General features: G+C 36.2%; 1 protein-coding gene across 3 annotated transcripts in view; it reads left to right on the top strand.

Annotated features, from left to right (window-relative positions):
* ZNF385D (zinc finger protein 385D) overlaps positions 1-22,605 on the top strand; it is a 953,569-nt gene that overhangs the window by 211,766 nt on the left and 719,198 nt on the right. For all 3 annotated transcript variants that reach the window (XM_036851515.1, XM_036851514.1, XM_036851517.1), the window contains exon 2: positions 11,773-11,991. In XM_036851515.1, coding sequence (XP_036707410.1) covers positions 11,773-11,991 — 219 coding nt within the window. The remainder of the gene's footprint in view (positions 1-11,772; positions 11,992-22,605) is intronic.

Consider the following 22,605-nt stretch of genomic DNA (forward strand, 5'->3'; position numbering starts at 1 on the left):
TGAAATACTGAATAAGAGAGCTGATGAAGGGAGGTTGTGGCAGACCTTTTACTTCTTTTAGCCTTCTAGAAGTTGGTTACCAAGGTATCAGCCTGGGCTGTGGTCTCATCTAAGGTTTGACTGAGGAAGGAACCCCCGCCTCAATCATATAGTTGTTGGTAACATTCAGCTGCTTATGATGGCTTCAGTTTATTCTTGGTTGTTGGCCAGAGACTACCCTAAGCTCCCTGCCAAGTGGTCCTCTCCATAAGGAAGCTCATAACATGGCAGCTTGCTTTTTCAAAGCTAGCGAGGGAGAGTCTCTCCTCACAAAATAGGCATTACAGTCTCATGTAACATAATCATGCCCCTTAAGCACATACATCCCATCATCTCTACCATATTCTATTTGTAGAAGCAAGTTACAGGTTCTCCAGGGGAATCAGCTCTGCAAAGATCTGACTACCATGAGGTAGAAGTACTAGGGACCATCATATGGTATGTCTGCCCCAGCTGGAATGAATACATGAATACATTCAGGGAGCTTTCTCTTAATATGAGAAAATATTCTCAAGCAGCCTGAAGATACTCTGTATCATCAGTTGCATCTTCTCTAATCCTCTGATACTGAGAGAGAGAGAAAATGTGAAAGGAAACATGGAACTTAGGGTGATTATTTCGTTCTTAAGAATGCTTATGGAAAAAACTGGACACAGGTAATACCATGAGTAAATGTATATATTAAAAAAAGACTAGGCAGGGACAAAAGCTGAAATCACTAAACTATCAAAATATATTTTAAGAAGACAGAGTCCATGGGAAAAAAAAAAAAAAGAAGAAGAAGAAGAAATCCTGGGCTCTAAGTACCAAGAATGAGAGAGAAAGCAAAGCTGTTTCTTAAAAGAAGTGAACAACTTAGCCATCCAAATGCTGAATTGGCAACCCCAAATGTTAATCACAATAAACATCACAGTTTTACTCTTCCTTGGCGGGTAACTGATCATCAAAAGTCAAAAAAAAAAAAAAAAGTCAATCCAAAGTCAATATAACCAAGAGGTATTTTCACCCTCTTCTCAGACTCCAGGGAGAACTAGGATATTTGCTTATGGGGTGTGTTAATATCCTAAGCGTCTACAAGAGTGCTGGGCACAGAGGAGATGCTTAAACTATGGCTGTCCAATCACTTTTTGGTGATTCCTTGACATTACTTTTCACCAGAGACAAGCCAAAACAATCTCTCTCTAACTTAGGTCTTCAGAAGTTTTTCTGGAGCAGACCACTCTTAAGTTTATATAAGCTGTTTTAGTTGCAAAGCAGGGTACAGATGAAAGCACAAAGAAATTTGGTGCATTCTCAAGAGAACAGGGTTAATATTTAAAGCAGCTTTGTTAAAAATATGGCCTGAGAACTCAAGAGCTCATAATTCATTATCAACATCCCTGCTAGGCTGGGAGGGATGCTGGGTGGCATAAATTCCAGGGGGACATGTGTTGCCAAGGGTGCCCTGAAGACATGACTGATTCAAGAAGAGATTCCCCAAAATAAGAAAAACAGGTCAGAATATAGGAAACTATTTGCACCTTGTTTGTAAATAATAATAATAATAATACAGTTTTTAAAAATAGGACTTTGAAACTTTGAGGGATAACATTAATTACACTGAAATGTGAGATATATCTGACCTATTATTGAATATAGGTTCTAATTGAAGAATGACCTTACAAAATAATTACCTTTGTTTTTATTTTTAAGATTAAACTATGAGCTCCAGTTTTGTATCAAAGATATACTAGCCATGATTTTATGATTAGTCTATTAAAGAGTAAGGTAAAATTTTCTTTATCTGAGGTTTCAAAATAGAAGTTCTGATTCTGAGTTTACAATACTGAAAGCGTGCTGTTTGAATAAGGGAAAGGAATACATTTAAAAGTTTCGCTCTGTATTTGTTCCTGCCACTCCTGGTTTAATTTTGTACGTGAATCCTTGACTATTTAGTAAGAGTTCCATCAGCTTTTGAAAACCATAATCTTACCGAGACTGACAAATTTAGTTTGATGCCATGAGGTAATAAAAATAAGTTGAAATACTAATCCATTAATCTTGATTTGTCTCATGTAATCTTCTGTAATATTATTTTCGTATTATAAAAGTAAGATATTACTAATTTAAATATCCTCATTTTAAAAGTTTCAAAGTGATATTTAAGTCAAGAGGCTATATAAGAAACAGTTGCTGCTTATTAATAAAACCTTATGATAATATAGGATGATGGATTTAGTTTGTCAGCTTTTCTGTGACTTCCCTCCAATTTATCTTGTCTTTTTTTTGTAGGTGTATTTCAGTGAATTAACACAGAATTCATTAGCTATACTATATATACATGCCACTAAAGCTGAGTATTATATATATATATAAATATGTGTATGCATCAGATATTTCCAAAATTACAATAATGTTATTTGTATGCCTAGTGTTATGGGAATCTCCTAATACTGTAGTTTTAATTTTAAATTCATACTGCACTCTAGTGGGGAATGAGATCAATGCAAAATTTTTCTTATGTTGGTACTTTATAGTGCTAATTATGGATTATTTACACTTTAAAAAGTGAAGTGTGTAAGAGTGCTGTGATCTATAATTTACTCAAAGGTGAGATGGTATAATTTAAATATTCCATATAATATATAATATTTAACCTTATAGTACAATATGATTTTTTCTCTAAATTGGTTTTAAAAATATAGGAAAATTCACTAATGAAACAGTTCATTTGATTTCTCACAGTGTATTTGGCATCTATATATATACATATATATATATTTATATTTATATATTTGTATATATGGATATAATTTATACCATTTGGATCCTAATATAAGGAAATATAGAATAAAAGTTAATCCCTCATTTTTTCTAACTAGAAGACAAAAGAGTGGCCAATTTTCTTCCATAAGTTTGAAAAATGAGGGTTAGATTTTAAAATATTGGCCTGTAACATTTCATTTTTGATCTTAATTTCATTCAGCAAGTTTATTTAAACTCTGTGGAGGAACCTTTGGCAACAGTGTCTTTGTCACCACTAGAACCACCTTTCAAATACCTAGCAGTTTTCTCATTTTTTTCTAAGTTATCTCAAATTAAATTAGTGCTTTTGAAATCCATTTATGGTGTTGTCTCTGGAAATTTTATTCCAAGTAACCAGTATCCAATCACTTACCAGTAGTACATATTTTTTTCTGTTTCACTCCATAAATGCTTATTAAGGATCTCCACAACCTTTTTCTAATTTTTAAGATCACCTTTGAAAGGTTTCTCCAAAATATCTTACAGTTGCAGTTGTGAGATCATATCCTCATAAATAATGACTGAATCTTTGTTACATTGTCTACTTTCCTTTTTATTGAGCCAGTCGAGAAAAGTTGCATGAGAACTACAAACTCTATAAGAATTTGTACAGATTATACATCGTGCAACTTCCCTTTAGTGGAATGGTCTAGATTGATGTGTCCTCCCCAGACATTATTTTTTTTTATAATAAATTAACTGAGAAAGCTCTTTATATTAGACTCTATAAGGCATTCAATATTAGTAGATTCCGCTTTTCAGAGAGAGAATTTTTGAGAACAAATGTTGTCATGCATTTGGGCGATATTTAGACTTTGACTTTTATTTTCTCAAAGAAATTGACTTCAGGGACTTCCCTGGTGGCATAGTGGATAAGACTCTGCGCTCCCAATGTAGGGGGCCTGGGTTGGACCCCTGGTCAGGGAACTAGATCCCACATGCATGCCGCAACTAAGGAGCCCACATGCTACAACTAATGAGCCCTCATGCCACAACTAAGGAGCCCATGTGCCACAACTAAGGAGCCCATGTGCCACAACTAAGACCCAGCACAACCAAATTAATTAATTAATTTTAAAGAAAGAAATTGAAAGAAATAGCCAAAATTTATCACTTGCCACCCTCTGTGTAAATACTATTAAAACTCAAAGGATTAAAACATCTTATCAAATGAACTTATAATTTCTTTTTTTTACTAAATAGTTGGTAGTCATCTACTTAAACTAGTCATTTTCCAACTGTATCACCATGAAAAATCTACAGTTCAAATTTTTATTTTATTTTCATCTAGATGAAAAATAACCGTTAGATGTACTTGCAGACCAAGATTTTTAAGGGATTTTTTGTTTAGTATTGGTTCTGCCACCATTTATGGAACAAGCCTGTGCTAAATGTGTTCTACACTTATACGTCCCTATCCTCCTCATTTAAAAATATTCTATGGCAAGAGAAAGCATTGCAAAAACAAGAATATTTTAGTTTAGTTTACTTATGCTGTTTACAGTTATATGCCTTTATAGGTCATGTGTAAAATCCTTTTTAAAATATGGTTTATTGTGCTGTAAACTGCCTGTTGGCTGATGTCATTTATTGTCATTTCACTGTCAGTACAAATTATTGTAGAACCTCAAGATTCTTGGAAATCTTAGATTTTGACAAGGGAGCAAATCCAGGAACAAGGGATAAAACCAATCGTGGGCAAAACATTGGAACCTGGCTTGTTAACTTTGAAATAAAACACTGAAAGTATTTGTAAGGAAAGTTTTCCATTCAGTAAAATTAGGTTTGGTTGGCAGCTAATATACACTGCTTTAAACACTTTTGATTTTGTGTTAATATTGATTGTTGTGATAGGGTTGAAATACTAACCAAAAATGAGGTTTATGAATTCTTAATTATATGGAGAGTGGTTGGATAACACTGTGGTGTGTGTGTGTGTGTGTGTGTGAAAATGGCTCATCCATCTTCATTGGAACCAATCGTTATTACACAAGAGAACTCAGTGGAGATGTGTTAGATCCTTTGTTAATGAGTTGGCAGGTTAGTTATTCTGCTGTCAAAGTTGATTTAGAGAAAATGGCTTGAAGCCATGGTCCATATTGGATTTCCCACTGTTTCCTCTCTGCATTGAATTTATCTCCAAGTCACGTGCAGGGCAGTTTGAGAAATCAGGGTTGTGAAGCCTTGACACTTTATGTTGTATTTGGCAACTGAGAAGATAAGAGAATGTACTTTTAAGCCAGTTTGAAGTACAGGGTCAAGATGGCAGGCCCCACGCGAGGCCGTGGCCCTTCCCCTCACCCTCCCCATCGCACTTTACTTTTCCTGTTGTGGAGATGAATGAGCAAAGGATGAAGAGAAGAGAAGCTTCTGTCTTAGTTCTTTCCCAGAGTACAGAAGCTCCAAAGAACTTTCCATTGTATTGGTCAAGGAAAGAGATAGACAATGGTCCTGAACTAGTCCCTAAATGTTTTTTTCAATTAAAATAAACTTTTTATTTTAGAATAGTTTTAGATTTGCAGAAAAGTTCCCAAGTTAGTAGAGTTCTGTAAAACCCACCCACCTACTTTTCTTTACTGTTGACAGATTAGTCTGGTGCATTTGTCACAACTAACAGACTAGTAATAGCACAGTAATGTTACTGGGACTCTATAGTTTATTTGGACTTTATTAGGGTTTTTTTTACACCAATGTTTTTGTTCTTTTCCAGGATCCCATCTATGACACCACATTTTTTTCTATTTGTGCAGTCAGTTGCTTTTTAAAAATTTTTATTGAAATATATTTGATTTACAGTGTGTTAATTTCAGGTGTACAGCGAAGTGATTCAGTTATATGTGAAAAAATATATATGTATACATATTCTTTTTTGTATTCTTTTCCATTATATGTTATTACAAGATACTGAGTATAGTTCCCTGTGCTATACAGTAGATCCTTGTTGGTTATCTATTTTATATATAATAGTGTGTATATTTTAATCCCAAACTCCTAATTTATCCCTCCTCCCCCTTCGCCTTTGGTAACCATATGCTTGTTTTCTGTGTAGGACACCACCTTTTATTTAGTCCTAATATTTCCTTAGGCTCCTCTGGGCTGTGATAATTTCTGACTTTCCTTGTTTTTGATGACCTTGACGGTCTCCAGGAGAAATGGTCAGATCTTTTGTACAATGTCCCGCATTTTGGGTTTGTCCGATGTTCTTCTCACAGCTTGACTTGGGTTGTGTGTTTTACTGAGGAAGACCGCAGAGGTGAAATACCATTCTCCACACGTCATATCAAGGATACAGGTCATCAACATGATGTGTCACTGTTGTTAGATTTAGTTACACAGCTTAGGCCACGTTTGTCAGGTTTCTCCATTGCAGAGTGACTTTTTCTTCTCTTTCCATACTGTGCTGTGTGGAAGCAAGTCACTAGACATGTAGCCCACACTTAAGGAACAGGGAGTCATGCTCAATCCCTCCTGGAGGAAGAAGCATCTATTTAATTATTTGGGATACTCCTATATGGGAGGTTTGTATCTTCTTCCCCATTTAATTTTTTTTAATTAGTATGTACTCGCCGATATATATTTTATAGTTTGGGTTATAATCCAATAATATATTTAGTTATTTAGCTGTGTTCATGGGGAGCTCCTTCAGTTCACTCCTGTGTCTCTTCCCCAGCTTTTAATTATTAATCGGTTGGGTTACACCAAACTTAGGGTTCACCAGGGGTACAATCTGTTACCCTGGGATGAGGTGGGAAAGAGAATATCAGCAATTTTTTTTTTCTTTTTTCATCTTTATTGGAGTATAATTGCTTTACGATGTTGTGTTAGTTTCTGCCGTACAACACAGTGAATCGGTTATATGTATATACATATATATATCCCCATATCCCCTCCCTCTTGCGTCTCCCTCCCATCCTCCCTATCCCATCCCTCTAGGTCATCACAAAGCACTGAGCTGATCTCCCTGTGCTATGCTGCTGCTTCCCACCAGCCAACTATTTTACATTCAGTAGTGTATATATGTCGATGCTACTCTCACTTTGCCCCAGCTTCCCCCTCCCACCCCATTGCAGCACTATTTACAGTAGCCAGGACATGGAACCAACCTAAGTATCCATTGACAGATGAATGGATAAAGAAGATGTGGCACATATATACAATGGAATATTACTCAGCCATAAAAAGGAACGAAATTGAGTTATTTGTAGTGAGGTGAATGGACCTAGAGGCTGTCATACAGAGTGAACTAAGTCAGAAAGAGAAAAACAAATACCGTATGCTAACGCATATATATGGAATCTAAAAAACAAAAAAATGATACTGATAAACCTAGTTGCAGGGCAGGAATAAAGAGGTAGACATAGAGAATGGACTTGAAGATCAGCACTTTTTAGGACAATCTTCATACCAAAAGCTGGTGCTTTGGTACAAGTGATGATGTTTCAGTTTTTCTCTCAGAAGGCTCTAAAGTGGGTCAGAACAATGCACTAGAAATCAAATTCAACAAGCATGTTGCCTCCTAGGGAAAGAAAATATTGTTTCCAGTTTTACTTTTCTCAAGTTATGCTCCGGTTCATTGTTTAATATAGATTATCAAAGATAAGTTCTCGGGCTTCCCTGGTGGCGCAGTGGTTGAGAATCTGCCTGCTAATGCAGGGGACACGGGTTCGAGCCCTGGTCGGGGAAGATCCCACATGCCGCGGAGCAACTGGGCCCGTGAGCCACAACTACTGAGCCTGCGCGTCTGGAGCCTGTGCTCCGCAACAAGAGAGGCCGCAATAGTGAGAGGCCCGCGCACCGTGATGAAGAGTGGTCCCCACTCGCCGCAACTAGAGAAAGCCCTCGCACGGAAATGAGGACCCAACACCAACAGAGCCAAAAATAAATAAATAAATAAATAAATTCAAAAGAACTGACAACCATCTCTTCTCTGACTCCACTCTTTCTGTACTTACAAAAAAAAAAAAAAGTTCTCGATGTATGCCACCTTTTAATTATTTCTGTGAATCTGTAGGAGCCAATTCAGCTCCACATCTACAAAATAAAAAAATATATACAAACAAACACCTGATTCCTACAGTAATCATTCCTCTGGCAATCCCAGTCCTTAAACCTTTTACATGATGCAGTGTGCATCCACATTGCTCTGTGAAGCCACAGACTTTCATAGCATTTTAGTGCTTCTGGACATGGAGGTTAGGTGAGGGAAAAAAAAAAAAAAAGATAAATTGATAAAATATTTTGGGTTTCAATCCAGTTGCCAAGAGCCTGTGGATGGTGACCACTAACGTTTTTCTCAATGCAACTAAAATGAGCAAAATTTCCCTTCCAGCATTTAAATGATACTTTTACCATATTAGGAGTAAAAGAGTAAAAATGACTCATTCATATTGCTTCCTATTTCAGAGAGTACCATTTGAAATAACGGCAGTTTTCTTTCAATATCTATACATGTTTTGTGATGTCACACCCCGGTTACAAGAGTTAATTTGAAATTCCCTTTTTCCTTTAAGAGTTTTTATCCTTGCCCCTCCCCCTCCCGGTGCAAAATTAATTTTGACTCAGGTGACATAGTTGTCACTTTCTTTTGTGATAAGGGAACTCCTCACATGTAAGCAAATAAATCTTACAGCCTTGGAAGGAGATTTCTTCTCCAGCATTTTCCCTGCTAAGTCGTTGGCCAACATTCTTATTTTATAGGTCAAGGTGGAAATAATCAAGGAAGAAACTATTTCCCTCCAAACATATGCATATATTTCGCAAAAATGTTGTGTCACGAGGACTCGTGTACTGGGATTGTCTGTGTAGTTTGACCTAGTTCTGATAAACATAAACCCTTCATTCAGTAGGTTAGTACAAGCTCTTTTTTTGGCTTATTTCTTTCAAATATATTGATTTATTTTTTCATAATAAATGTAGTAGGTGGTCATTAGGTACAATTTTGAAAATATGGAAAAAATGAAGGGGAAAAAAGCCAACTCTAATCTCATCATTCAGAATCAACGACTACCAATATTTTTCCTAAGTCTTATTTGTGTTTTACATAGTTGTAAACATATTATATGTAAATTTACATCTTGTGTTTGTTTTTCACTTGTATAGAAATAATTTCTCATGTTATATAATTTTCCCTGTTTTTATTGCCTATAGAACATCACAGTGATTAAATGCACCTTCATTTAATCATTTTCATTACTTAATGATATTTGAGATAAAAGATTTTAAAAATACAGATTAACTCTAGAAAAAAAGAAGTTTTGAAACATTCTGAATACAACCTGTGGTAAATACCTAAATTGCTTTATTTATATGAAATAAAAAAAGCTAATAAATATAGTTATACAGTTTCCTTTAACTAAAATTATGTGATAATTTTACAAAGCCTCTAAATTTTCTTTTATTTATTTATTTTTTTGGGGGGCTGTGTTGGGTCTTCATTGCTGCATGCCGGCTTTCTCTAGTTGCGGCAAGCAGGGGCTACTCCTTGTTGCGGTGCACAGGCTTCTCGTTGCAGTGGCTTCTCTTGTTGCGGAGCACGGGCTCTGAGCACGCGGGCTTCAGCAGTTGTGGCTCGCAGGCTCAGTAGTTGTGGCTCATGGGCTCTAGAGCGCAGACTCAGTAGTTGTGGCACACGGGCTTAGTTGCTCTGCGGCACGTGGGATCTTCCCGGACCAGGGCTCGAACCCGTGTCCCCTGCACTGGCATGCGGATTCTCAACCACTACGCCACCAGGGAAGTCCCTAAAATTTCTTTTAAATATGACCACGAAAATTGTGTATTTAATATTATTCTAATAGCAGCCACCTGAGTAAGAAAGATAAAGTTTCCTTTTTAAAAAGAGGTTAGTGTATTTTAAATAAATTAGTCCACCAAAGAGCATGAATTATATACTTAAAAGCTTTTACTCTCTTTAAAAATTGGATACTTCAGTATCCATTAAGAGATTCAAGTATTAGGTGTTCAGCTTGAGTCAGTAGTTAGATTTTCTTTCATCATTTACTGACAAACTATTCCTTACACATTGTCAAAATTATTTTGGCATTTGTTATCTCGTTTGCCTGATACCAAAGCCCATGTTCTTCCCGTCATTGTCAGTAAGTTTTGTAACGGCAGGACCACTCTTGTCTTGTCTTGCTCATCAGTTTTTCTCCAGCACCAAGGAGAGTGCCTGCCACCCAGTAGGCAGTTAATAAATGCATGTTAAAATAATGATTGTTCTCCTCCGCTAATTTCCAAAGACTATGAAAAGATCTTTGAAGAATTTGGAAAATTGGAATGGAAAATCATATCTAGACTGTAAAAGTTATGCAGAGTCCTGTTAGTAAAAGCACAGAAAAATCTTAGAAAGGAGCCAGTATTCTTTTAAGTGATTTATAAATAAACAGTAAAATATGTATTGCAATAGTTGCTTTAATTATTACCATGTCAAGGTCAGAGATTCTGCAATTGTCAGTTGCCCATTTCTCTTAGATTTCTCTTAGATTTGAGCATACAAAGCTTATATTTATCCAAAAATAATGTATTCCAAAATAATCCTTAGATCCGTCACACTTTTTTTGCACCCTGAGTATGAAGGTATCTTGGATATTCAGAACCTCTTATGTATCTGAGGTACAAAACATACATTTTTAGGTACTGGAACAATTTTAGCTTTTTTATATGTGTAGGATGTGTCCATCCAAATGTAAGTGATTTTACTTAATTGGTAAGGAATATGAAAATAAGATAATTTTATTTAGTTGTTGAAATCAAAAGGGAAATATCTAATACATTAATACTTAGTAAACAGCATGATAATTAAGAGCTTGTGATATGAAGATAAATAAAACCGAATGCTGATCCCAGAGGTACCACTTATTAGGTGTGTGACCCTAGGTGAGTTATTTAAACACTCTAAACCTTAGTTTCCTTAGTTATGAAACAGGAAAAGCTATAATTTATTCATTGTTTCCTTTTCCATCGTTATGATGGTTAAATGAGATAATGCATGTTAACCATTTGTCATTTAACACGGCATTTAACACAGTGTTTGACATAGAAGAAGCAAAGTGAAACATTTGCTATCTGTATCCCAAGAAAGATATAAAGATGTAATGTGTAGTGTGAAAGCAACCTATTAAAATGGGACGAAGTGGAAATTTTGAATTCTAAGTGTCTAAGACAATGCTTATTTGCTACTCGATTTAATAAGGAATCTTTTCTTTTCTTTTTTATTTTTATTTGTATTTATTATTTTTTTTCTATTGAAGTACAGTTGATTTACAATGTTGTATTAGTTTCAGGTGTACAGCAAAGTGATTCAGATATATATAACATATATATGTTCTTTTTCTGATTCTTTTCTGTTATAGTTTATCACAAGATATTGAATATAGTTCCCTGTGCTATATAGTAGGACCTTGTTGTTTATTTTATATAGAGTAGTGTGTATCTGTTAATCCCAAACTCCTAATTTATCCCTCCCCCTCCTTTCCCTTTTGATAACCATAAGATTATTTTCTACGTCTGTGAGTTTATTTCTGTTTTGTAAATAAGTTCATTCGTATTGTTTTTTTTAGATTTCACTTATAACTGATATCATATGATATTTGCCTTTCTCTGTCTGACTTACTTCACTTAGTATGATAATCTCTAGGTCCATCCATGTTGCTGCAAATGGCAGTATTTTATCACTTTCTATGGCTGGATTATATTCCATTGTGTGTGTGTGTGTGTATGTATTTAGTGCTCCTACACTGTTGGTGGAAGTGTAAATTGGTGCAGCTGCTAAGGAGAACAGTATGGAGGTTCCTTTAAAAACAAAAAATAAAGTTACCGTATAATCCAGCAATCCCATTTCTGGGCATATATCCAGAAAAGATGAAAACTCCAATTCAAAAAGGTACAACCCAAATATTCATAGGAATCCAGGAATCTTGATTGGCTTGTTCATAACTTTCTTTGCCCCCCTAGCTTCTGCATGTGCACAAGATGGAGAGAGTGAGGCTGAGTTTTTACCTGATGACTTTGAAGAAAAACCAGAAAGAGAAAAGAAACATAACAATTTCACTTTGTGCAACGTGTGTAACATTCAGCTGAATTCGGCCGCTCAAGCTCAAATCCACTACAATGGCAAATCACATCAAAAAAGATTAAAACAACTCAACAATGGCATGGTGAAAAATGACAATGGTAAGTGTTTCTAAAGATATATTCTCAGTTTTACATCATCAAGTTATTTGTGTCCTGCAGATGGGGAAATTAGAGTAATCTCTATTTTTAAAACCAGGAAAAACATTAAATAACAGCTTAGTACGTTAAAATAAAGAATATCTCACAGCTTTTTGAGAGAGAAGGGGAAATTTATTTGTTGTCTGTGCTTAAATTTATTAGGTTTGTGATCATGACCCACCAGGACATTTATGATAATTTGAAAAAATTGACATTAGGTTTTCTTGATGTTTGACTTTAATATAGTTATTTGGAAATGGACATTCTTTTACATTTTATATAAAACAATGCTTTTTATGTTTGTTTTGTGCATGTTGGGGCTTCAATTGCTTAGTAAGACTGCAATTGATTTTAAAAAAATACCTATCTTTTCAGGTAGGTGTTTTAACCAATAAAATATGATCTATTAGTATGTACAGATTGTTTAAATTTGCTGGTGAAAATTCATGGTTTGCTTAATCACTTTAGACCGCTTTTTAAAAGTATAAGTTGAATTTAGGAGTAAGCAGACTTTTAAAATAGCACACATATACTTTTGAAAAAGAATGGAAGGTTATTAGAAAAAGCACGGAGTGGTGAGGGAAGGAAGGGTGGAATTCTGCCGTAGGACGTAGGTGAGCTGAAACACTAACAACTCCAAAGAGTTACAATATTGTGGTCTGGTTGGATGTTTCATGTTTCATCGATAAGGTATATTTTATCTAAATTTTAATGACGTTTAAAAATGAGACTGAATTTTGATTTGTTCCAGTATTTGAGATCAAAGACAAATATAATTTCGTAGTTTGCTTCAAGGCTACCAAATAATTGGAAGGAGAAAAGATAGTATTTTTTGAATGGAAATTATTTCTACCTTGCTTTGTAGTTTTTACTATGAATGAACTGGAATATTCTAACAGAAAGGACTCCTTGTTTCTCTTTTGTATGTCAAATAGTTAATCATGGATCTTCTCAGTCAAAAAGATGTAAAAAATAAAGATAGTCATCAGAAAGTAAATAAGAACTACTAAATCCCGTAGACCCAAGATGAACTAGTGAGGCAAATGTGCTCATTAAGTCATGTTTAAAAATCTGGATTTCACAGTCTCTATTTTGAATCTCCTAAGGAAAATCTTTTCCCTGTCATTGATATTTAAGTAAAATCATCTTAAGTACAGCATGATTCAATTTCAAGTTGTTTTTCTTTAAGTTGGTGTTGGTGGGGAGGCAGAATCTGGCCTCTTTCCCCGACACTGAATTAAATCTCAGAGACAGTTTTGGGTGAAGTAGGAAATAATAGCTTTATTCCTTTGCCGGGAGAAGGGGGACACAATGGGCTAATGTCCTCAAGACTGTGTGTCCTGACCTGGAGGGGGTAGTGAGGGGTTTTATAGTAATGATTCAAAGAGGGTGCGATCAGCTCATGGACCTTCTTCTGATTGGTTGGTGGGGAGGTAAGCGGGAGTCAACATCATCAACCTTCTGGTTCCAACCGCCTGGGGTCTATGTGCTTGTGGGCAGCATACAGTTAACTTCTCCCACCTAGTGGGGGTTTCAGTATCTGTGAAACAGCTCAAAGATACTGTGACGTGTACCCCTTGAGGGGGAACCAGGACCCTGCCCCAAGGCTGCACTGTTGTTTCTTGACTGCTCCTCCCTTGTCTCTGCATCCCCTCCCTTCCCTGATTAGCAACTGTTTGAACCTGCTTGTTTGGAATTCAGGGAAGGTCATGGAGGCTGAATGAAGCCTATTTTCTGTAATCAAGATATGAGGGACACAGAAAGGCTTTTGTGCCCAGGGGCCCTACAGGGTCCTGCTCCGTTTCAGTGGTGCTAATGGTGTCAGCTTTGGTGTTTTATTTCACTTACCTTGATATTTACAAACGTCTTCAGAGAAGCAATAAATTACGTCATAGAAAGAAACTCAAGAGACATGCCTGGTTTAGAAATTCAAATCAGAGCTAGTCTCAGACGAAATTTAGGATGGTCAACAACTTTCAAATCATAATACTAGGAATGAGTTTCCTCAAATCAAATATTTTAAAATAATTACATCAGTGCACATATTGTGGGCTAGCATTATACTAAAGGCTTTATGTACATTTTCTTATTTATTTTTTCCTCACAACCAGAGAGATATTTCCATTATCGTCCTCTTACAGATGTAGAAATTGAGGATAATGTCGATTGAATCCTGTACTGAAGGTCACCCAACTGTTAAATGGTCAAACTAGAAATCAAACTCAGGTCTTATTCATTAAATAGGTGTATTCTAAAGTATACTGTCTCCCCAAAATTAATATTCTGTAGAAACTGTGCCTTTCTTTATTCAAGGAGAAAAATTATTTTAAGAGAATATAAAAAATAAAATTCTATCAGATTCCCAACAATGCATTGATCAACATGGTGCTTAACAAATTTTATTGCTACATTTTCTACACATATTATCTTTTCAAGGTTCTTATTAGCATCAAATTAATAAAAGTAATTAAAAATGAGGGCTTCCCTGGTGGCACAGTGGTTAAGAATCCACCTGCCAATGCAGGGGACATAGGTTCGAGCCCTGGTCTGGGAAGATCCCATATGCCGCGGAGCAACTAAGCCCGCGAGCCACAACTACTGAGCCCGTGTGCCACAACTACTGAAGCCCATGTGCCTAGAGCCTGTGCTCCGCAGCAAGAGAAGCCACTGCAATGAGAAACCCGCACACCACAGCAAAGAGTAGCCCCCGCTCGCCGCAACTAGAGAAAGCCTGCACGCAGCAACGAAGACCCAACGCAGCCAAAAATAAATAAATAAAATAAATGAATTTATTTTAAAAAATGATTATGAATTAATGGGAGCAGTTGGTTTAGGTCATATTAGTTTGACCTGAAATCATACTTCAGAGGAGCCCTCACTGCTAACTACAGGTGGATCTAACTACAGGCAATCCACTCACAACTGACTTAGTTGTTCCTTTACATTAATATAGCAACATATTATTTCCTTTAAATATCCCTCCATCTCCCCAGTCTAAAAGTGTACTTTTTCAGACCTGTTGGGAAAAAGAAAGGAGCCCAATTCTGAGCCTTATATGTACTTATTAATTGTCGTTCCTTTACCTATACAGAGGCCAAGCTAAAGTCAGGAATTCTCAAGAATAATGGATCCTATAAATTTTTAGTCGAGAGCATTATCATTTTTAGTTTATCTAGAGAATGAAATGGAACATAGAAGGAGAGAGCCTTCTCCTTGAAGATGCACACACACACATATGACTGCTGTGGACTTCTTCTACCTTTAGAAAACCACCTCAGTTTAGATTTCAAATGGGAAATATATATAGTAGTGTCCAAAAAGGAATAAGATACTAGAGATATTTACCTGGATTCTTCCAACCTTATACGTAACTTGTTTTGAGGAATGCAAATAACATAAATCATAGAAATGGAACTAATTTTTATTATTATTCCTTCGAGATTGTCTACATGAGAAAAAAAATAATATCACTTCAGTCCTGAATGACTGTAGAACATTGAATAATTACATGCCTAGAGGCATATCCTAATATATGCTACAAAGAACAAGAATGAACAAGAGAGACACCACCCTATCAAAAATACAGTTTTTGTATTTCTGAGAAAAATGTGGCATTTCTCATGTCATTTCTCATGTCATCCAGGGAAAATGATCTTCTGAAGATCACAGTGAAAAGATATATCATGTGTGCTAGTTAATTAGGAGGCCATGGTTCCCACAGGTGAGACTTAACTTCAATTTTTGACAGTTTCTGCCCTCTTGGCAGAGGTAAATTTACCTAGGACATGTGTCCGCCACCTGCGTGTGTGCTGTCCCGAGACCCCCAGGTCCTTCCTGCCAATAGGGAGTGTTGCCTGCTGAATTCCTCCTGAATTTTCTCCCTTACTGGAGCAAAACCTCCTAGCTTCTTGCCTCAAAAGGCCGTTCCAGCTTCAGATTTGCTGATGCCAGAATTGCAATTCTATCAAGTCCAGCCCACCCTCCACCAGGTTCACTTTCTTCCTGCCTCTCACTCAGTTCCTGACCCCTAATCCACCCCTTGCCCCCAAAATCTTTCTCTCAGAGTCTGAGGAATACACCTAAGACATCACCAATACTTCCTATATATCCATAAGTAATATGCATAATATGTCTCATTGTACAAAAGCAACAACATTTAATACTTTCCCCCATATGTAGTTTCCATTTAATGCCTGTATTTAAGCTTTATCATCAAAACTGCCAAGGGAACAAAAAGTGAACTAGTATTTATTGTTCCAGGTATCTTATATACATCATTTATTGAACCCCAATCAACGATTCTGCAAAGCAACTGTTACTGCATCTATTTCACAAATAAATTAGCCAAGAATCAAAGGGACTAAGATACTTGCCAAATAGTAACTCTGTGTATTTGTAAAGTTTCCCGTGTCTACATTAACAGCAATACACTCATCTCCAGGGCAGACTTACATTCTACTGTTGACAAAATTATGCCATTTATTTGGGTATTTTCTTACACAATTGACTTTCTGTCATTTTTAAAGCACTTAACTTACATTATTACAATAAAACTGATGTTTCCTTAAATTTTCTTTACCAACATAACTGCTGAGGACATTTTGTGCAGTGTAATTTATCACTGTATTTTCTGTTATTCCAGAAATACATTGATGTTTATGTTAGTGCACTTTTTGAAGATGAGGTGAGATACAGAAGTGGCAGCAGTGTATTCCATAATTAAAAGTTGCTTAAATGTGTAGAATTTATCATATTCCAGAGATTCCATGCTTCACCCTTTCATGAAAACTATAAACCAGAGAAATCCAATACAAACTGCATGACTTACTAACTTTCTCTTTGGAAAAAGTCTTTGATTTTATATTTATGAGGAATGTAAGTTTTGCAAATAATGATTATTTTCTGGTGATAATAATGTTGTCCTGTCTGAGCTGTACATAAATGTACAAAAATAAAACAAAAATCACCAAGATCCTACAAAGGTAATTACTTCTAATCTTTTTGTCACCATTCTACCAGGTATGCAAATAAATATGAATAAACAATATATGTACAATATTACACGCATTATAGCATAATAGTGTTTATGGACAATCACCTTTTTCTGACTGCATATTTTTATATTACTGTAAAGAAATTAATAATGCAGTTGAGATTTCTAGCTGAATATTGGGATTTTACTCACATTTGTCATTTTGCTTTCCCACTATGTGATATATTCTATAGTGGAAAAACCTTAATATTATCATGAAGTATAAGATAAAATGTTAAAATGAAGTATCACAAGGGGTTTTATCAGAAGACAGAAATTTGAACATAAGAGTAAAAATGCTTCTTTGATTCATAAGAGCATTTTGGAATACATATTACAAAGGGTACAACTTTCAAGGTATTTAAGGCTTCTATGGCCAACTAATTTAATTCAATTTCAGTGCTCACCATGGTTAAGCTCCGATTAATGCTTGTTGAAGGATCGAGTAACAAGTTGACCTATTGGGGCAGCTTTACTTTATACACACTGTATTTGTCATATTTGAGTTATTTTATTAAGCCTGGTTTTCTAGTTTTATTAGGCTGAAACTGCTATCAAATAATTCAGTTTTATCTTAACAGTATTCTAGACTCTTTTGGTGCTCATTGTTCTGTAGCACATAAATCTAGTATTGTTGCCCTTATCTTTCCTCTTAGCATTACATTTTCTCTTAGTTAATAGAGAAGCTAAATAAAATTTTACTTTCTAGCTTTCACTGATCTATTCTCTTTTCTCTTTCCATTGATTATCCCAGATGAGGTTAAAAGTGTCAGTAGATTTTCAATTTACAAGATGTTCCTTCTCCTGCAACATTGGTAGTTAAAAAAAACAAAATAGCTTCATAGAATTTTCTGATACTTCAAGCCTTGAGATATATATATATATATATATTCATACACACACACACCTATATAATATATGTAAATTTCTCATTTACATATAATTTTGTCTCATCTTTTAATCTCCAAGTACTATTCATGCTTTTGTAGAATGTCAATAAACTATTTAAAATTTGCCAGTAAATTTGTGGATTCTTAGTATTCCCTTCTGAGATCATTTTATTTAACAATGAAAACTGCTTTCTTAATGATATCGTATCTATATTAGTATATGACATGCAATAAGGAATATTGCTTTGCTCATACTTCTCTCTTATCCACCATACCCTTTAGAAGGTTCAGCCAAGGGGAGAAAATAAAAAAATGCTGATGTTAAATTGCCCAACATTATGTAATAAGATATTTTGTTCTTGTTCGAGTCTTCTAAGTTTCTTTTTATCACTGAGGGATAAAAATATGGGGAAAAGTAACAAATGCTGATTTACCATGTTCAAATTTTCAGTAGGTCTCTGGCTTTGGTTACTGATTTTTTTTCTCCCTGAAGAGAAAACACATTGATTATTCCAAAAGGGATAGATTTCTAGTCATTAGCTACTTGTTTCACCTGGACTTAATATTAATTCCATTGAAGGACAACATCTTTTTCAACATAGAGATTTCTTTATGCAATCTGTGTCCTGAAGAAACCCCTCTTTACTGGGATAATGGTGAGGTTTTACAAACTTAGGTTGATAATCTAGGCTGACCCCTGTCAGGAGACCATGCCACTGTGCCCAAGAAAAGTGTACTCTAGTTCTTCATGACCACTGTTATCCATGAAAAATTTGATGAAATGACCATTAAGGGAACCTTGAAGAGAAAAAAGGATGAATTAAATGCATGCCATTTAGTTAGAGGACAGAATTTATTTGAGATAGAAGAGATTTCAACTTGTGATTCTCTGTGTGTATATGGGGGTGTATATTTGGGAGCGTTTGAAAAATTGCAGGAATTGGGGGCTTATAGCAGTGGTGGTATGAACTGGGAGTGCAGAATAAATTTTTTTGGTCCATCTGAACTTCAGATGTTTAGCATGGGTAGAACTACCTCTTCTTTCCTTACCTTTTTCCTCCTTCCGTCACTAACCACTTCCAACAGAAGCATCTTCCACTCCTAGTGTTTCCCTACCCTCCAATCTTAGAGAAATAAACATTTTCCCCACTTTTCTAGGTTTGAAAGTATGTTTTTTTTCACTTTTGTTCTGTTTCCTTTATATTTCCCCTAAAAGTAACTTGCCCATGGTGACAGTGCTAGTAGGTAATAAAGACGGGATTCTTTTAGGTATGAATTCCCCTTTCCTTAAAAGTTATTTTGCATTTGGAGGCAAATCTTATTTAAATTGGCTTCACAGTTTCTACAGCTCCACCCCAGGTATGTCACGCGTCATCTTTTTTTTGCATGGTTCTCAAAAACACTAAGCAGTGGTATGAACCTGTTTGTGTGTGTGTGTGTGTGTGTGTGTGTGTGTGTTTAAGATGGTACAATAGATTAATCGTTAAGTAGACCTTTAAAATGTTAATTTTAAGTCTTTAAATAAGGGATAAGAAAGTAATTTTCAAAAATAGCAGCCCAGATACATGTATTTCTTCTGTTTTCAAAATTGCGATGACGTGACACAAGAAATTTGAGAACAAAAGTAAATAAATCCATAGCAGCATTGCACACTTGAGAAGAGTAAAATGGTGAGGAATTTCTGGAAGCTAAAAAGGAAATGGGATGAAAATGTGGAAAACATGAAATCTAAACTCAAATAAGGAAACTCACAGAAGTAGGAAAAAAGAGCCCTATCGCTTAGGTTTCCAACAAAATTTCAGAATATCTCTAAGATTGATCTGAGGTAGCCTTAAATGTAAGGCTCACTGTTTGGTGAACATCCTGATGAATTTACATATGTTGATTTGCAGTTAGAAGCTGGGATATAACTGACCTGCCCAACCTAAACCTAGGAAAGTGAAGAACAAATTACTCTGGGGACTACAAGCCAGAAAGGTCCGAAAGTGAATTGTTTGATGGGGGTGGAGGATAAGAGAGGTAGAGGAAATAGACATGTCTAATATGAATTTTTAATTTGTTACCTTTGTAATAATGTGTGCTGTAATTCCCTCTTACATCTCACCTGTGGAATCTTCAGTAAAGACAACTTTGCTTACTGACATTTTATGTGAGCTTAGAGTCCTTCTTGGGGGCTGAAATGAGTGCCAAGATTATATCCAGGTTGAGGAAGATACAATCACGCAGGTAGAAGGACAAAAGACATATTTTGTATGCACTGCTCACTTGCAACTGCTTGTATCAGGTACAGTGCTGAAGTCAGAGATATGACCGAGACATATTAACTAGTCACTTAAAATTGGCCAGCCTTGGGAGGAGAAAGCACATGAACATAAATTTCAATTCAAGATTTTACTTGAGAGAAAACAGGTACTGAAAAAACACTTTTTTTTTTTAGTACAGTTGATTTAAATTTATTTATTTATTTGGCTGTGTTGGGTCTTCCTTGCTGCACGCGGGCTTTCTCTAGTTGCTGCGAGTGGGGGCTACTCTTCGTTGTGGTGTGCGGGCTTCTCACTGCAGTAGCTCCTCTTGTTATGGAACACGGGCTCTAGGCACATGGGCTTCAGTAGTTGTGGCTTGCGGGCTATAGAGCGCAGGCTCAGTAGTTGTGGCGCACGGGCTGAGTTGCTCCGCAGCCTGTGGGATCTTCCCAGACCAGGGCTCGAACACGTGTCCCCTGCATTGGCAGGTGGATTCTTAACTACTGCACCACCAGGGAAGTCCACACATATGGTTTTATTTCAAGATTTTATTTCAGTGACTCAATAGAAGTATAGCAATACAGAGGATTGTGTGAACGCATCAATGAATAAGAGGTAAAGGACTATGGTTTCAAAAGGAGAAGAGTAAAAGCAGAATTAATATAAGAATATTTCACTTCTTTAATGCATAGTAAACAAATACTTGTGTATGTGATAGTAATTCTGATGAATAATTAATATTTTCCAGTTCCAGAGAAGATTACAACCTTCTAACAAAGACAATTGGTGCAAAATAGGTCGCTCGAAGGAGGAATAAAATAGTGAATACAGCCTGAATGAGGAATGAACAAGGTTCTTGATCGAACCCTGTTTGTACACTGTGTGTTTAGAATAGTGTGGTTGATGTTAAGAAATTGAACAGGGCTTCCCTGGTGGCGCAGTGGTTGAGAATCCGCCTGCCAATGCAGGGGACACGGGTTCGAGCCCTGGTCTGGGAAGATCCCACATGCCGCGGAGCAACTAGGCCCGTGAGCCACAACTACTGAGCCTGCGTGTCTGGAGCCTGTGCTCCGCAACAAGAGAGGCCGCGATAGTGAGAGGCCTGTGCACGGGCGATGAAGAGTGGCCCCCGCTCGCCGCAACTAGAGAAAGCCCTGGCACAGAAACAAAGACCCAGCACAGCCAAAAATTAATAAATAAATAAAATGGTAAATACTTAAAAAAAAAAAAAAAGAAATTGAACAGAGGACAAACTGACTGAAGAATAACAAAGGTGATAACTTGACTTATGTACATATTCAATTTGTGCTCCTATGACCTGGGTTTTATCCTCACTGGTAGCATAGCTACAGTTGAGGGAGTTATAAAATAGGCAAAGGAAAGAGGAAAAGGGAAAGCGACCTTAGAATTTAATTCTTGTAGGAGGAAGAGAAAGGGTATCTTAAGGAGTTAATGAAGGTGTCAGAAACATAAATGATGGGTTACCTTTGTTGTGCATTTAATTGTATTTTCAGTCCTATTTCCAATGCATGCCCCCGCCCAAGGAATTGCCAATTGTGCCAATGACTTATTGATGTCCTCTCCATATTTTCCATAGTGTAGGGCTAAGAAATAAAAATTAGAGGATTTTATTTTATTTTTCAATTCACAGCTTCTCTCCCTAGAAAGAAGTCAATGTGGGCTGGGGCTTAGGTCAATCTGAGAATCACTCTTTTCTTTAAAGACAATTTTATTGAGATGTTTTTATATATCTGTATAAATTGTAAAAAGATCACCACAATCGAGCTACATAACTTATCCATCACTTCTACATAGTTATCCTGGTGTGTGTGTGTGTGTGTGTGTGTGTGTGTGTGCGCGCTGAGAGATTTAATTTAAGATCTGTCCTCTTAGGCAATTTCGTGTGTACAATACAGTATTATTAACTATCGTCACCATGCTGTACTAGATGCCCAGAATTTATCTATGCATATAACTAAACCTTTGTACCCTTTGACCAACATCTCCCCATTTCCCTCACCCCGCAGCCCCTGGCAACCACAATTCTACTCTCTGCTTTTATGAGTTCTACTGTTTCAGATTCCACAGATAAGTGAGATCTGTGGCATTTATCTTTCTGTGTCTGGCTTATTTCACTTAGCATTATATCCTCCAGCTTCATCCATTTTGTCTCAAATATCAGGATTTTCTTCTTTGTAAAGGTTGAAAATTTCCCATTGCATATGTGTGTGTATGTGTGTGTGTGTGTGTGTGTGTGTGTGTGTGGTGTGTGTATACACACACACACACAGTTGATCCTTGAAACATGCGGGTGTTATTAGGGGTGCTGAACTCCCACGCAGTTGAAAATCCTAACTAAATAACTAAAATAATAACTAACATCCTTGTATAACCCTCCATATCCATGATT

This window comes from Balaenoptera musculus, chromosome 4 (assembly GCF_009873245.2).
Source record: "Balaenoptera musculus isolate JJ_BM4_2016_0621 chromosome 4, mBalMus1.pri.v3, whole genome shotgun sequence".
NCBI classification, from domain to species: Eukaryota; Metazoa; Chordata; class Mammalia; order Artiodactyla; family Balaenopteridae; genus Balaenoptera; species Balaenoptera musculus.